Source organism: Gigantopelta aegis, chromosome 5 (assembly GCF_016097555.1).
Source record: "Gigantopelta aegis isolate Gae_Host chromosome 5, Gae_host_genome, whole genome shotgun sequence".
Taxonomy (NCBI): domain Eukaryota; kingdom Metazoa; phylum Mollusca; class Gastropoda; order Neomphalida; family Peltospiridae; genus Gigantopelta; species Gigantopelta aegis.
In genome coordinates, this window is record NC_054703.1 from 29,619,166 (window position 1) to 29,637,849 (window position 18,684).

The following is an 18,684-nucleotide window of genomic DNA, read 5'->3' on the forward strand; positions in this document are numbered from 1 at the left end:
GAAATAGCCCAATGGGCCCACCGACGGGGATCGATCCCAAACCGACCGCGCATCAAGCGAGCGCTTTACCACTGGGCTACGTCTCGCTTCTTTCAGCAAAATAGTCTTGCCTGAAAATGTTTTACCATTGATTTCACCATTCAACGCACATTAATAAATTAACTTCAATCCTTGTAAAGATGCATATTTACTTCGTATGGAACCGTATATAGCTGTTTGGCAGTAATGTAAATATGGATAAACGTTGTTATCCTCTTGAGCTTGAGGACCAAAATATAGGTTTTTTTCTGTCGCTCTATATATAAAGGAAAACTATTGCAGCCCCCCCCCCCCCCCACTACAGATCTATCGTTCCTACGTACCTGAAATTAACAAATGTTTAACATCCTCTAGACGATTGTTTATTAATCCATTACTGCAGTATACTATGATCGTTACAACAATTAACAAAACAAAGAAATCACAGAACTTGTAACTAAATGTAAGAACAGTCTAATGCCGAATTCCTGGCAAAATCGCAACATGTTACGTTTGTTACTCTCGAGTTATTTATACAAAGTTTATGTGCAGATATATCAGAAATCATATAAGTATGGACAAGCTGTGCCAACCTTTAGAATGCATTTTATCTAACCTGTCATCGAGGCCGGTTATCTGGCACAAATCACAGTTATCTTTCCATTTGGTTGTCCAGAATGTGGGAATATATCCGTGCAAGTTACTGTAGTCTGCTGTTTGACGTTGATTATTTCATGGCAGACTGCTTTGAAGTGTTAACTATTAAGTCTGAAGTTGACGGGAAGAGCATCTTTTTCAGGCCTTAATGCTGCCAGCGAAAGTCGACACCTGCGCCCATGACAGGTGTGTGCTAGCCTACAACTTGTTCTGAATGTGCACGTTAAAACCTATGACCTGACCTGACCTGGGAGAGCAAGTGGTTTGCAAACTTGTTACTGGTTGTTCTGAATGTGCACGTTAAAACCTATGACCTGACCTGACCTGGGAGAACATGTAGTTTGCAAACGTGTTACTTGTTATCATTGAATACTTTTTTTGGGGGGTGGCAACTCCATTCCATGCATAAGTAGAATTTTTTTTTTTTTTTTGTACAATACGAGTACTCAGACTAGGCTTAGTAGGCGAGTGTTAAACCAACAGCAAAACACGCAACACACTTCGTCATGGGACAACAAGTGTTTTCCGTACTTACTGAATCCATGGCAACAAACTGTTACACAGCTAATGAATTCAATCCTGAAAGTAGCATCTTCTCCCTCTCAACCCCCCTCCCCCCCCCCCCATGTGAAAAACATCCACACAAACAGAATAAAAACAAAAGACCAGTAATGAATTTATTGTCGCTCTACTTTCTTGTTAATCAATAAAATGAATATTTCTTTAATGACACTGCCACATCCAGAAGTCACAGTGGGCATCATTAGAGGAGAAACCAGCTTCAGTGACACAGTATTTTGCTTCCACAACTCTGCACATACCAACACGTTTGTCCATCACTGAATGGTGTTTTTGTTCCAAATGAAGGCGGTTAGAGAGTTCATCAATGGAGATAGGGTGGTGGTTGATGAATCGATGTTTAATCAGAGGCGGATCTAGAGGGAGGCCAGGAGCCCGCCCCGCGACAGTTATAATTTTATTATATATTAATTATCAGTTTCTTACGATCACCTCCAAACCTCCCCCAAAGTTCCATTGGCATTCCGCCTCATGTCATTGGGGCTCCCCCTTAAATGGATTTTCTAGATCCTCCACTGTTAATGGACGCTCCTATCAGAAATATATCTGTGCCGTTTGTAAACATGGAGGAATGCAAGTCAACCTAATCATTGTTTTAATCACAGACAAGTCTACCATATTATTTTCCTGAGAATACATGGTTTAAATAAAATGATATTATGTGGGTGGTGTGTTTACATAAAATGCCTCCTCCCCTTAAAGATGGAACAGTCCTGAGCCTTGTTTCCTCCTCTGTAGGTAGTACTAAACCAAGTAACTTCCGGCTGGGTCAAAGTTCCAGGTGCACCAAACTTTTGATATAGCAGTTAATACCACAAGTCCTGTCATTTGTGATAAATGTTTGCATGTTTGTTTGTAAAAAAATTAGTTTCATCTGGGCAAAAAAGGTATGCAATTTTATTTCATGTAGTACCACTGTGTCAAGTAGCCTTGTGGTTAAAACATGCGGGATCCTACTAAAAATAGCATGACAATTTTTGTACATAACTAGGGTAGTCACAAACTACCCCTTATCTATGAAATGAGCAGCTTAAGCCCCAATTTGTTTCTGATTTACTTTAAGGGCGAGGTGTGGTAGTATTTATATCTGTGGTGTTTATGTCGATTGATACACTGCAGGTAGAAGTTTTACCCACACGTTACTATTGTCGTCAGTAGGATTCGATTTGGTGGTATACTCACTATAACTGCAGGGCTGTAGCTGGGATTTTGTTTGTGTGTGTGTTCGAGGGGAGGGCAAATAGATTCTTTGTATGAACAGCATGGAAGGCCCAAGACACTAGGGGGTCCTAGTGCATTTTGAAATCTAGAGGGTCTGAAATAACATTTTGCAGACATTTCAGGGAGGTTACATACTTAAAACGTCAAAATCAATAACCTCAAGTGTTTAGGACAGTTCTGTTCATATTTCTTGGAAACACAGCATCAGTAAGGATATTATTCACTGGTGATTTATAGGGTGGTGCACTAGGGTGCACCCATATATTTTGAAGCCTAACTGTTTTAACAAATATGTCACAAACGTTTTACTGGTGCATTAGTCACTATTTAAACAGCAACACTGTTTTATGCATCCTGGAAGATATCTCAACGGCCTCAGATTGTCAGATTGTTAATTGTTTGTAAAGGGGAATCAACTCCTCTGATGGCCCTTCACAGATTCCCTGGCTCCATGTCTGCTGTTGTAGGAGGCACAGAAGCTAGGAGACACAGAGCTAGGATACCAAGCTGTCCATCATGGAATCTGCTTGCTTTAGCTCTGAAAAACAAAAAGGAAAAGAAGTTTGTTTTTGTTTAATGACACAACTAGAGCAGGTTGAATTATTAATCATCAGCTACTGGATGTCAAACATTTGGTAATTTAGACATAGTCTTAGAGAGGAAACCTGCTACATTTTTCCATCAGTAGCAAGGGATCTTTTATATGCACTCTCTCAGACAGGACAACACATACCACAGCCTTTGATAAACCAGTTGTGGTACACTGGTTGGGATGGGAATGGGGTCCACTGGGGTGATTCGATCCTACAACCTCAGGTGAGCGCTCTACCGAGTGAGCTAGATCCTCTCCCAAAATGACGAAGTTAAATAATACAGCAGCTACACCAGTAAAAACATTTTCTAAAGAGTAGCAGCTGTTGTTAAAACATTTTCTAGAGAGCAGCTGCTGTTGTTAAAACATTTTCTAGAGAGCAGCTGCTGGTGTTAAAACATTTTCTAGAGAGCAGCCACTTGTGTTAAAACATTTTCTAAAGAGTAGCTACTGGTGTTAAAACATTTTCTAAAGAGTAGCTAATGGTGTTAAAACATTTTCTAGAGAGCAGCTGCTGGTGTTAAAACATTTTCTAGAGAGCAGCTGCTGGTGTTAAAACAATTTCTAGAGAGTAGCTACTTGTGTTAAAACAATTTCTAGGGAGTAGCTACTGGTGTTAAAACATTTTCTAGAGAGTAGCTACTTGTGTTAAAACAATTTCTAGGGAGTAGCTGCTGGTGTTAAAACAATTTCTAGGGAGTAGCTACTGGTGTTAAAACATTTTATAGAGAGTAGCTACTGGTGTTAAAACATTTTCTAAAGAGTAGCTACTTGTGTTAAAACATTTTGTAGAGAGTAGCTACTAGTAGTGGTGTTAAAACAATTTCTAGGGAGTAGCTGCTGGTGTTAAAACAATTTCTAGGGAGTAGCTACTGGTGTTAAAACATTTTCTAGAGAGTAGCTACTGGTGTTAAAACATTTTCTAAAGAGTAGCTATTGGTGTTAAAACATTTTCTAGAGAGACCAAAATGAAGTGAAGGATCACTGTCTGAGGTGTGATGTGTCGGAGGATCAATTCATCACACCGACAAGCTGGCTTCTCTTTGACTACACCCAGTGTTTCATAACTCTGACTTGGATTCTTATTTCAGATCGCTTATTGTTGCCATTCAGTGGGGTAGACTTTTGTGGCTACAATGGAATTTCGTCTCACTCTGAGACACGCACATAAATCAAGCACAAAACAGACACCCACCAGCTAGAGGTCAAGGTCATAGTTAGGGTCAGGGTGAGCTGACAAATATTTGTGTCCTTCCAAATGTTTAACACTAACTAACAGTCACACCTCCACTCAACAACACTGGAAATAACTGTGTGTAGTTTCAAACTTCAAAAAAAATCTGTAAACTTTTCTAACCAAACTGAATATATAAAATCTTCAAAAACTGGAAATAACATGTTTATCTGTGAGAGGTAAAGAGAGAATCGTGAACGGTGATGGAAAACACTTGAGTGACTCGTACCATTAAGAAGAACTCTGAATTTATCGGCGGATACGGTGAACGTGATAGGGGTGACGGTTTGAGTCTGAGGATCCCGACTCTCCAGCTTAACTTGCACACACGGCTCGTTGATATCCTGAAACAGAGAAAATATCCTGAAAAATATCACTTCACTTTGACACACGGCTCGTTGATATCCTGAAACAGAGAAAATATCCTGGAAAATATCACCACTTCGACACTGCATGTTGATATCCTAAAACTGAAAATATTGTGAAAAATATCATTTCACTTTGACACATGGCTCGTGATATCCTGAAATAGAGAGAAAATATTGTGAAAAATATCATTTTACTTCAACACACGGCTCGATGATATCCTGAAACAGAAAATATCGTGAAAAATATAATTTCACTTTGACACATGGCTCATTGATATCCTGAAATAGAGAAAATATCCTGGAAAATATCACTTCACCACATGGCTCGTTGATATCCTGAAACAGAGAAATTATCATAGAAAATATCATTTCACTACGACACATGGCTCATTGATATCCTGAAAAAGAAAATATCCTGAACAATATCACTTCACTTCGACACACGGCTCCATTGATATCCTGAAATAGAGAACATATCCTGAAAAATATCACTTCACTTCAATGCACGGCTCATTGATATCCTGAAACAGAGAAAACATCCTGAAAAATATCACTTCATTTCAATGCACAGCTCATTGATATCCTGAAACAGAAAATATCCTGGAAAATATTACTTCACTTCAACACATGGCTCGCCGATATCCTGAAAATATTCTCACATATTGAAATTTTTATAGTTGTATAAGACACTATCTTGATAATATTATATAGATATTAATATCATGCAGAACAGTAATATCCCAAAAATATCCTGAGAAATTCACAGCCTCAGACAATATCCTGTAAATGACACCATTTGTAATTACTTAATATGGTAGGGCAGAGCTTTACCTTGATGGCAGCACCAACAGCAATTGACCTTAATGGCGGCACCAACTGCAATTGAACTTAACGGCGGCACCAACTGCAATTAACCTTAACGGCGGCACCAAAAGCAATTTACCGTAACTGTAGAACCAATAGCAATTGACTTTAACGGAGGCACCAACAGCAATTGACCTTAACAGCAGCACCAACAGCAAGTGCCATAATTGCAATATGAATTGTCGTCGGTTAGGGGATTCACTGATGCCAGCGTTTTACTGACGGATAAAAATTATTGCCGTCGGCTGAAGGGACTATTATTGTTTTTTTATATTTATTGCAAGAGTTACCAATTTAAAATTGCTGTAGCCAGATAAAATGTCACATACTTCATTGTAAAATATCACATAAACCATTAGTTTGTTCTATGCCAGAATACATAGCAGATGAAATATTACATAAGTACTTCATTATAAAATATTATATACTTCATTATAAAATATCACACAAACCGTTAGTTCGCTTGATGCCAGAATATAATCCACTCTCCATTGGGTAGACTCTAGCGTTGACACTGTGGGAAAGTAAAAATATAGAGAAATCAGAATATGAAAGTGAGCCTTACCTGAGGCATGCATTTAAAGCTGAGTAAACTGAAAATACATCTCGATATCGGTATTGGTATTGGTACTGTGTCAATACCGAATACTGTACTAATACCGAGGTAAATCACCCCAAAAATACTGATATCGAACCTCAAATTTCAATACCGCCCAGCTCTAAATACATGTCTCCTCCCCGGCACAACACATGGTCCTATCTCCTAAATTCAAAGGCCATAACTGTGTGAAAAATGGATAAATCGCCATGAAAGTTAAACATTATTTGTAACACAACATAATAATAACTATACATAAAATTTCATATTAATATTGAGGAATTGCAATATTTACTTTTGGAAAACAAATTTTTATACCTCCTTAGTGATTTCCCTAGAAATTTGGCAAGGCATGGTAGACAAAACACTTCTGGGGCATTTTCACCATATTCGGGGCACTTGTAATTAATTGAAATAAAACATTATGTAATTTATGTGTTTGCTTTATTAAATGAATGGCAAAAGATATAAAAGGCATATTTTATTAATTAATAATACCTTTTTTGGTGTTTTATAAAGGCAATTTTATAATTAATTACTGAAAATGGCTTCTTTAATCTCAGGGCAGCATGGTGCTGATTAAGGCAAGATGGTGCTAGACTATTGAGGCATGGTGCCGCACCATGCTAAAAGAGCTAGGGAGAACACTACTCCTAACAAATGCCATATTTCAAAACACACAAAAGTTCAGCTCAATACTGTTGGACTGGTAGGGGACTAATAACAGAAATCAGGGGAGGTAACTCACATCGGAGACTATGCGTACGTAGATGGAGCTGCAACTTGTCAAGATTATCACTGTACGACTTACACAGAGATCCTGCATGTTCTGAAAGTACACACCAGTGTTACCATAGTAACAAACAAGAAACTAAACATTTATCTTGCCACTGTAACAAATATATATATATATATATATATATATATATATATATATATAGAGAGAGAGAGAGAGAGAGAGAGAGAGAGAGAGAGAGAGAGAGAGAGAGAGAGAGAGAGAGAGAGAGAGAGAGAGAGAGAGAGAGAGAGAGAGAGAATAACTAGCTATAATGATGTCGGATATCTACTTTATCCTGTGAGGGTAAGAATGGGAAATTCTGCGAGGTCCTACAGGATAAAGCAGATATCCGATGTCATTAACTTCTTATTATCTTTATCCTGTAGACCATAAAAATTAAAGGGTAAAGCTCGAAATCCACTCCACATTCAAAACCTTGGAAGTAAAATCATTACGTCATTGGTAATCTAAATCATTACTTCATCGGTAATCTAAGCCATTACTTCATCGGTAATCTAAGCCATTACTTCATCGGTAATCTAAGCCATTACTTCATCGGTAATCTAAGCCATTACTCCATCGGTAATCTAAGCCATTACTTCATCGGTAACCTAAATCATTACTTCATCAGTAAACTAAATCATTACTTCATCGGTAATCTAAATCATTACTTCATCGGTAATCTAAGCCATTACTTCATCGGTAATCTAAGCCATTACTCCATCGGTAATCTAAGCCATTACTTCATCGGTAACCTAAATCATTACTTCATCGGTAAACTAAATCATTACTTCATCGGTAATCTAAATCATTACTTCATCGGTAATCTAAGCCACTACTTCATCGGTAATCTAAATCATTACTTCATGGGTAATCTAAGCCACTACTTCATCGGTAATCTAAATCATTACGTCATTGGTAATCTAAATCATTACTTCATCGGTAATCTAAGCCATTACTCCATCGGTAATCTAAGCCATTACTTCATCGGTAAACTAAATCATTACTTCATCGGTAATCTAAGCCATTACTTCATCGGTAAACTAAATCATTACTTCATCGGTAATCTAAATCATTACTTCATCGGTAATCTAAGCCATTACTTCATCGGTAATCTAAGCCACTACTTCATCGGTAATCTAAATCATTACTTCATCGGTAATCTAAATCATTACTTCATCGGTAATCTAAATCATTACTTCATCAGTAATCTAAGCCATTACTTCATCGGTAATCTAAGCCATTACTTCATGGGTAATCTAAGCCACTACTTCATCGGTAATCTAAATCATTACTTCATCGGTAATCTAAATCATTACATCATCGGTAATCTAAATCATTACTTCATGGGTAATCTAAATATTATGTGTTCGGTAATCTAAATCACTTCATCGGTAATCTAAGCCATTACTTCATTAGGAATCTAAATCATTACTTCATCGGTAATCTAAGCCACTACTTCATCGGTAATCTAAATCATTACGTCATTGGTAATCTAAATCATTACTTCATCGGTAATCTAAGCCATTACTCCATCGGTAATCTAAGCCATTACTTCATCGGTAAACTAAATCATTACTTCATCGGTAATCTAAGCCATTACTTCATCGGTAAACTAAATCATTACTTCATCGGTAATCTAAATCATTACTTCATCGGTAATCTAAGCCATTACTTCATCGGTAATCTAAATCATTACTTCATCGGTAATCTAAGCCACTACTTCATCGGTAATCTAAGCCACTACTTCATCGGTAATCTAAATCATTACTTCATCGGTAATCTAAATCATTACTTCATCGGTAATCTAAATCATTACTTCATCAGTAATCTAAGCCATTACTTCATCGGTAATCTAAGCCATTACTTCATGGGTAATCTAAGCCACTACTTCATCGGTAATCTAAATCATTACTTCATCGGTAATCTAAATCATTACATCATCGGTAATCTAAATCATTACTTCATGGGTAATCTAAATATTATGTGTTCGGTAATCTAAATCACTTCATCGGTAATCTAAGCCATTACTTCATCGGTAAACTAAATCATTATATCATCGGTAATCTAATCCATGATATCATCGGTAATATGACCACAAAACCCTTGAAATGAAAGTAAAAGGAATCTAAATCATTATATCATCGGTAATCTAAGCCATGATATCATCGGTAAACTAAATCATTATATCATCGGTAATCTAATCCACGATATCATCGGTAATATGACCACAAAACCCTTGAAATGAAAGTAAAAGGAATCTAAATCATTATATCATCGGTAATCTAAGCCACGATATCATCGGTAATATGACCACAAAACCCTTGAAATGAAAGTAAAAGGAATCTAAATCATTATATCATCGGTAATCTAAGCCACGATATCATCGGTAATATGACCACAAAACACTTGAAATGAAAGTAAAAGGAATCTAAATCATTATATCATCAGTAATCTAAGCCATTACTTCATCGGTAAACTAAATCATTATATCATCGGTAATCTAATCCACGATATCATCGGTAATATGACCACAAAACAGACCAAACCCTTGAAATGAAAGTAAAAGGAATCTAAATCATTATATCATCGGTAATCTAAGCCACGATATCATCGGTAATATGACCACAAAACACTTGAAATGAAAGTAAAAGGAATCTAAATCATTATATCATTGGTAATCTAATCCATGATATCATCGGTAATATGACCACAAAACAGACCAAACCCTTGAAATGAAAGTAAAAGGAAACTAAATCATTATATCATCGGTAATCTAAGCCATGATATCATCGGTAATATGACCACAAAACCCTTGAAATGAAAGTAAAAGGAATCTAAATCATTACATCATCGGTAATCTAAGCCATGATATCATCGGTAATATGACCACAAAACAGACCAAACCCTTGAAATGAAAGTAAAAGGAAACTAAATCATTATATCATCGGTAATCTAAGCCATGATATCATCGGTAATATGACCACAAAACCCTTGAAATGAAAGTAAAAGGAATCTAAATCATTACATCATCGGTAATCTAAGCCATGATATCATCGGTAATATGACCACAAAACAGACCAAACCCTTGAAATGAAAGTAAAAGGAAACTAAATCATTATATCATTGGTAATCTAAGCCACGATATCATCGGTAATATTACCACAAAACCCTTGAAATGAAAGTAAAAGGAATCTAAATCATTACATATTGCTCCATTGTCACTGTGCAACCTTAAAGGAAACATGACACGAGACCATATTATAGCTCATTTTAAAAGAAAAATGATATAAAAATAATATACAAATAACTTTATAACAATAAAATACGTGTAGTTAACTTAAAATGAAGAAATTACGCTAACCAGTATCAAAGTACGATTTATGCATATTTCTTCGTGAGCGTTCGGAAAAAAAGGGAAGTGACGTCAGAGCCGCTGTACTCTTCCATTGTTGTTAACTGTTTATATATGGAGTAAGGGGCTTACGATCTTTTCAGTCCAACAGTGCCGTACTGCGCGGCCTTCGGGTGTAAAAATAAACAGTTTAAACGATCGGGATTGTCTTTTTATGGTTTTCCAAAGGATTGTATCCGAAGAAAGACGCGTGTATTTTATCGCAAAAGAAAAGATTGGACACCAACACCGCATAGTACTTTGGTGTCCGCCTAATTACAGCCCGGAGCCCGAACGTTACCCGGAGACAAAAACAGTACTCGGTTGCGAATGCCGAGGTGTACATTGTACATATTTGGCACAAAGATACACCTCAGCATGATGTATTTATATATGTTAAAACAAAAATGTAGAATTTTTTATTTATTTATTTTTTTGGAAAAAAAAAGATTTTTCATGTTAGGGCTGTAGGCCTACATAACAAAATCTGTATTCACCGTCCGAAGAAGGAAACGTCAATAAGTAATTAAATATGGCATATACAAACATGGGATTTGGCATGAGGATACATCTCAGTACGATGTATTTAAATATGTTTTTAAAAAACGTGTAGAAAACAATAATAATTTTAAATAATGTTTTTAATCTTCGGGCGGAATACGTTACAAAAACGTTCCTCATCGCCCGAAGCACCAAAGCAACACGAAGTTCAATACAAAAAAAACCACTACTGTCGGTGTCGAAATAACTATTATGTTTCATCCACGGGCTGACTTGAGAATCGGAGTGTTGTTTTAGTTAATTGGTCCTTTCTTTCCGTGGCCTGCACATGTGATTCCTGATTGGCAGGTGTATATTGCAGGGTATCGACCAGGTAAGTGATTACCACGGTCTAGACATGCGTCCAAAATACGTGCCAGTTTTTTTAAGATTACAGGGTATTGTGGCGTAACCTGTCGCGACTATAGTACAATGTTAATGGACATTATCAGCCGCCCTGCTTCATTACTGTAAATAATGCTGTAAAACCCTTGATTAAGTAGACTTTCCCATCTAAAATTACCAAACTGACCAATTACGTAGTACCAAAGAAAAGAAAATTATCACTTGGGTATCGTGAGTGGTCGTTTTTACTCTAACGCACCCTACCAATAGTTCTAATAATATGCTACTTTTTTTTTTATGAGAGAAAAATACTATAACCCCATTTCGTTCTATTGATGCAAATAGAAATATATTTAGTTTAAAAGTTGATTATACTCTCAAGTCATTTATGTTGTTTTACAAGCCAGGTTAATGAAAGTGAAGCGCCTTGCCGTAAATTAGAGCGTTTCTTTACACTGTGCATACAGATTTCATTATGTACAGCCCGAACATAAAAAATGCGATATTTTCTAAAAAAAACAAAAACCCAAAAATGTTTGTCCAACATTTAATTTTTTTACATATTTAAATACATCATATCGAGGTGTATCTTTATGCTAAATATGAACAGTATACACCTCGGCATTAGCATCCGAGTTTTGGTTTTGTCTCCGGGTTACTTTCGGGCTCCGGGCTGTAAATTGGTCGACCGGTCTGGTCTGGCACCATCAGTTTCTCCACCCTCCGACTCGCTATCCGTTTTTTCTTCAGTATCACTGTTGTAAGTAAATGTGTGTCTTTCTTCATTTACTAACAGCTCATATTGATACGGCAAAACGTTTTGCGAACGAACACTCATTGTTTTGGTAAGCTGTGCAAGTCTTAGATTCTTTATGAGTGGTACGGACTAATGCTTTTAAGTGTAAGGCTTCAGATCAAGCGACGCGTCTCTGACGTCAGGGACCTCGTGATTGCCCTGCTCATTAAAGATCGGCAATTTCCGCTAAGAGCTCGTATCGGGGGTTCTTTTATGGAGATATTTTAAGTAATTAATTTTTTATAATTTTTTTTTTTAGGTGATTCAATTTATAATTAATTGTACATGGTTGGTGCCAAATATGGTTTACGTGACATGTTTCCTTTAAGAATCATTTTTTGCATAACAGGACAATGTTAGAATTGTCAACAAAAAACATAAAGACGATCACTTGATTTTTCTTTTTGTGAAGAACCCAAACATATAATGACATCAGCTTAAAGTAAAAAAAAAAACCCACATTAGTTAACAATCAGCGTATTTTGAATATATCCAAAAATTCCCAAATGTATAATGTGAAAAAACTGAAAGAAATGATCTTACGAGGTATATTATTTTGTAGATTATCATCGAATATTAGCTGAAATAACAAGCCCATGACAGGGATCGATCCTGCTACCTTTAGGAAGTCCAAGTTGCTGCATCTCGCTTGACAACGTTTCCCCGTCGACGTTGTACCGAGCGGCACTCGACAGGATGAAAGCCAGGGCAGCTATACTGGCTTTTACATCACCCGTTTCTAAAAATAAACATAGGTACATATACTACGAAATAAACACTATACTTGCTTTTACATCACCCGTTTCTAAAAGTCAACATACAAGATACACTATGCTCACTAAATATACTAGAAATTGAACAATATGCTCATTTTCTTTCTTGCACCCATCTTAAAGACTAAGATCAAAATGAACAGATGGGTGTACTACAATACAGTCCAGGGTTAAATGTTAAAATCTGTTCTGTTTAACACCACTAGAGCAAATTGATATATTAATCACTTCCTACTGGGAGTCCAACATTTAGGGATCAATGTAATATATTATCAATAAAAGAAAATACAAATGTACATACCAAATTTAGTGACGTAATATATTATCAACAAAAGACAATACAAACGTACATACCAAATTTAGTGACGTAATATACTACCGACAAAAAATAAGGGAACGACTGATGTGAATGTATCTATCGTTGACATGTACTGTTACAATACAGTGGCGTTGCATCTGAACGCTTCATCTGATCAAAATGAAATTTCACATCATGAATGAACAGCATGTGATGCACGTGCACACAGAAGATCACATGTATGTGCTTATCGTGGAACTCACAATCACCGATGCAAGTGAGGTAATCACATGCGTGAAAATGGTCCCAAGACAATACCGTAATGAAGAGACGAAATAGTGAATTGTCGGTATGATAGACGGAGGTACGTCAATATGCCAAGTTGCACGAATGTTTGGTAAATCAAAAAGTGTAATTTCTAGATTGTGGGATAAGTACCGTCAAACTGGCGGGGTTGCAACGAGACCTGGGCGTGGCAGGCCAAAAAAGACGACACCTCAACAAAATCGTACCATAACATTAATTGCTCTATGCAATAGATTCAAATCAGCTGCTCCTATCAACAGTGAATTCCGTACAATAACAGGAAGGCGAATTTCAACATCGACTGTCAAGAACAGACTCTACAAAGCCCGCCTGAAAGCAAGGCGTCCTCTGAAGGGTGTGACCCTAACAGCTCACCATAGGCGGCAACGATTACGGTTGGCTAGGCAACACCAGGGATGGACTGTGGGCGACAATGGCGTTACAGATGAATCGGGGTTCTGCCTCAGATTCACAGATGGCAGAAAACGTTGTTGGCGACGTAGTGGCGAGAGATATGCCTGGGCTACAATTCTAGACCATGATCGGTATGGGGGTGGTAGTGTCATGGTGTGGGGAGGGATCACACATGACAGGCGAACAGATTTGATTACTGTTAATGGAAATTTGACTGGCCAGAGATATCTGGACCACATTTTGTGTCCTGTCGTTGTTCCAGTAGCGAGAAATATTGGCAAAATTTTTGAATTTCAAGACGACAATGCCAGACCACATCACGCTCGGATAGTCACTGATTACCTACGACAACAAGGCATACCGACAATCGACTGGCCCGCTAAGTCCCCCGATATGTCCCCTATAGAGCACCTGTGGGACATTCTCGGGCGGAGAGTGTACACCAAAATGTTGGGACACACCAGATATTGATATACACGCCCCAATTTGGTTTTCCAGACGTCAATCGAAATAAAACATTCACTATCATTTCACCCGTTCCCTTATTTTTTGTCGGTAGTATATATTATCAATAAAAGACAATACAAACGTACGTACCAAATTTAGTGATGTAATATATTATCAATAAATGACAATACAAACGTACGTACCAAATTTAGTGATGTAATATATTATCAATAAATGACAATATAAATGTACGTACCAAATTTAGTGATGTAATATATTAACAATAAAAGAAAATACAAATGTACATACCAAATTTAGCATCTGCTGTCAACTTGTTCACTTTGTCATACTGTAAAGATATTTAATACTAAAATGGAAGGTTAGTATTTTTTGGCACATGTGAAGTTTTTTGTTTTAAATTTATTGAAATATCAGGTAGTTAGTGCCACAGACAAATATTGTGGTGTCATTTTATCTAGGTTTGTGAATTAACATTTCACCATATTTAATGTGTCATTTTATCTAGGTTTGTGAATTAACATTTCACCATATTTAATGTGTCATTTTATCTAGATTAACATTTCACCATATTTAATGTGTCATTTTATCTAGATTAACATTTCACCTTATTTAATGTGTCATTTTAACTAGGTCTGTGAATTAACATTTCACCATATTTAATGTGTCATTTTATCTAGGTTTGTCAATTAACATTTCACTATATTTAATGTGTCATTTTAACTAGATTAACATTTCACCATATTTAATGTGTCATATTATCTAGATTAACATTTCACAATATTTAATGTGTCATTTTATCTAGATTAACATTTCACAATATTTAATGTGTCATTTATCTAGATTAACATTTCACCATATTTAATGTGCCATTTTATCTAGCTAGGTTTAACCATATTTAATGTATGTGTCATGTATACCAGAGTGGAAATAATATAGAGATTCAGGGACCAATTCCCCCCTCTCCCCACATTATTTTTCTAGGCACCAGCTAAAATGTTGTCACCAATGGTGACTGATTATTTCACGCCTAGTATGCCTGCATTTATGGAAAGCCTAATGAAATAAAATGACCCACAACTTACATCAATACCTTCACCCAGCATATCCTTGAGTACTTGTACACACAACAACTTCATCTTCACTGAGGTCTACAAAATATCAAATAAAATATGTATTACACTGGTCATTAAGTAACAATACAATAACCCATCAAATAACACATGTATTACACTGGTCATCAAGTAACAATATGATAACCCATCAAATAACACATGTATTACACTGGTCATCAAGTAACAATATGATAACCCATCAAATAATACATGTATTACACTGGTCGTCAAGTAACAATATGATAACCCATCAATAACACATGTACATGTATGTATTATACTGGTTGACAAGTAACAATACTATAACCCATCAAATAACACACGTATTACACTTGTCGTCAAGTAACAATACAATAACCCATCAAATAACACATGTATTACACTGGTTAGCAAGTAACAATACAATAACCTGCCAAATAACAATTGAATAAATGAATGAATGGATGGTGGATGGATGGATGATTGATTGGATGAATGAATGGATGGCTCGATCAATGATAAAATGGATGGTTGGATCTTTTATATGCACCATCCCACAGACAGGGTAGTATATACCACGGCCTTTGATATACCAGTCGTGGTGCACTAGCTGGAATGAGAAAATAGCCCAATGGGCCCACCAACGGAGATCAATCCCAGACTGACCGCGCGCTTTACCACTGGGTTATGTCCCGTCCATGAATGGATGTATGAACAAATGTTTGAATAAATGGATGAATGAATGCATGGTTGAATGGATGGTTGAATGTAGTCCAAAGATAAAGCTCTTGCCTGATGTACAGTGGGTCTAGGATCGATCCCCATCAGTGGGCTCATTGGACTATTTCTCATTCCGGTCACTGCACCTGGACTTGTATATCAATGGCCCTGTTATGTGCTATCCTGTCTGTGGGATGGTGCATCAAAAAGATCCCTTGCTACTAATGGAAAAACGTAGTGGGTTTCTTCTCTAAGACTATATATATATAAAAATTACTAAATGTTTGACATCCAGCAGCCAATGGTTAATAAACCAATGTGCTCTAGTGTTATTGCTAAACAAAACAAACACACACTTACAATTTTTGATAGTGTGCTGATCTCAGCCAAAACCCAATCAGGGCAGTCAAGGTCGCCACGGAAACGAAAACGCTAAAAATAATAAAAGTTAATGTTTATTGACTGCAAACATTTTATTGTACAAAGAACAAAAGAATTGGGCACAAGTTTAACAACTTATGAGGCCCTCTTCTATGTAGAGAAATCATGCGGTTAGTTTCTCCATAATACATGTTTCTATTCAATGCCACATTGACTATCTGTACAAGTTATAAAAACTAAATATGAGAATAAAGCGATGAGCCAAATCCAGGCAGTGGACAAAGGTACATGCTGACTACAGGTGCAGATCATGGTGCACCAGCAGTCCAACCGTGATTGGTAACAGGCGGGGGTGGTTTGGTGCTATGGAATTTTGAATCCCGTAGGATGGGTCCAAATGGAAATGGTGCACATTTTTGTGAAGGAAATTGGGCGCAATTTTGAACGGTCCATCGAAATAGTAAAAGAGGGAGCTACAGTGTTTTTGAATTAGTGCATCGAGAGTAGCTCGTTAAGGGGACCTAGATGGCATTGAAAGGTCTCCCTAGGTTGCCCGTCTACAGGGCCCTTAAAAGGGCTTGAACTATTCAGTATGTGGCATGACAACCCATATATTCTTAAAGGAATGATCAAGCAAGGCTTTTGAACTCCACAACTGGTCCACAATGCCCATCCCCCTGCCCCACCCCGACTACGTTTCTGACCTGGGGATACTGACAGCAATGAACAGGCTAACCACCTGATTCGCTCAGTTATTGCAATAGTGCAAGGGGCATGCATGGCATGCTACTTCCATCTAGGTAGCAAATTTAAAATGGTGTGCATATTTTTTAAGGTTGTCGTTGAAGATTTATTTTGTTAATAATGAAGCAAGTACTTCAATCGGGATTTAGCCTTCTGAGTACTGCAGGCGAGATAACTCGCCCGATGTTACGTCAGTCGACATACTGTACACTGTATACAGTGCATTCCCCAATTCATATTTCCCGCCGTTTTGCACACGACACTCACCAGAAACGGAAATATAATAAAAGAACAAAGATTTTTTTTCAAAATGGTGGCTTTTGTTTTGATTTTTTCAACTGGAAATATCTTGAAATTTTGAGTTAAAAAAGTGGTTTTCGGCAAGTATTTTTGCTTGACAACAATGGCGGCACGTCGCGGTCATTTTCAGGGATCGATAGCTGATTGTGACAGCTAATTTGATAATAAATTTGATCGTTTTACCAACAACGAAAATTACCAAATATTGCAATATGAATCGTAATTGGGGTTTAAAAAAAAATTCTGGTCAGAAAACCACTGTTATCGGGAATAATGGACATAAATACTGGACAGCTGGCCACAAATGCCCGTAAGTAAACGCAACTTTTTGCCTAAGTTTAATCACCATTAGCCGATCTAAAAATAATAAAAATTACAAAAAAGACATGAAAATAATACTTACCGATTCATATATAATGAACTTTATTTCATGTATTTATAAAACATTTAAGTGAATATATGTGAGTAAAAGTTATAAACTTGTACCCACTCAACGTGGTTTTTGTTAAAAATTAATCCAGTAGTCTAAAGGTTAGTGAGTACGGTTTGTGTGTCCATTTGTTGCACTATTTCTGTTGAGAAACGGTTGAAACATGGTGCCACAAGTTTTGAATACCAGCTGTATTAAGGGTATTTAAGGAGATCCGGACGTAGTAAAAAACACACTACATCCATCCGAACTATTCAGGGCTTCTAGATTATGGTAGCCCCATTCCCATGGCTAGTGATATTCAATCTTTTGCTATTGCCATGCCCGACGGTTAGTGAATATTTTTGGTTAAATGTTGCAGTTAAAGTCTATTTTGTAAATATGAATATCCTGCCACCACCCTAACCTTCCTCTTTAGGTGACATATTTGATTATTAAAATTATTTAGTAAAACTGTTTCAACTTAAAGTAGGGCTAGTGAATTTTTAATCATGGCTACTAAAAAAAATTAATCACTGATCCCATCCGGACCCATCATCCCCATCCCATGACCTGGGCCATGGCTAGTGAATTAAAAAAAAATTCTAGAAGCCCTGCTATTATTGCAACTGACAAGAAATATAAGTAATACAAAGCGCAAGAAGCAAAAATAAACCCAAAGTTATGTCATACCATTTTTGTAAAGAGGACTGAAATACAAAGCGATTTAAATAATGAATATCTTCAACAAAGTTGTCTCATCACAGCAATACACACTCCCCTTCGTTATGGACTA

General features: G+C 36.8%; 1 protein-coding gene across 1 annotated transcript; it reads right to left on the bottom strand.

Annotated features, from left to right (window-relative positions):
• Window positions 1-1,338: 1,338 nt before the first annotated feature.
• LOC121373592 (COMM domain-containing protein 4-like) lies at window positions 1,339-18,682 on the bottom strand. The gene is made up of 9 exons (XM_041500281.1): window positions 18,582-18,682; window positions 16,415-16,486; window positions 15,326-15,391; window positions 14,532-14,571; window positions 12,604-12,723; window positions 6,880-6,960; window positions 5,986-6,047; window positions 4,531-4,645; window positions 1,339-3,013 (listed from the first exon to the last, which is right to left on the bottom strand). The coding sequence occupies exons 1-9, from the start codon at window positions 18,582-18,584 to the stop codon at window positions 2,970-2,972; spliced, it is 603 nt and encodes a 200-aa protein (XP_041356215.1). The 5' UTR covers window positions 18,585-18,682; the 3' UTR covers window positions 1,339-2,969.
• Window positions 18,683-18,684: the final 2 nt, after the last annotated feature.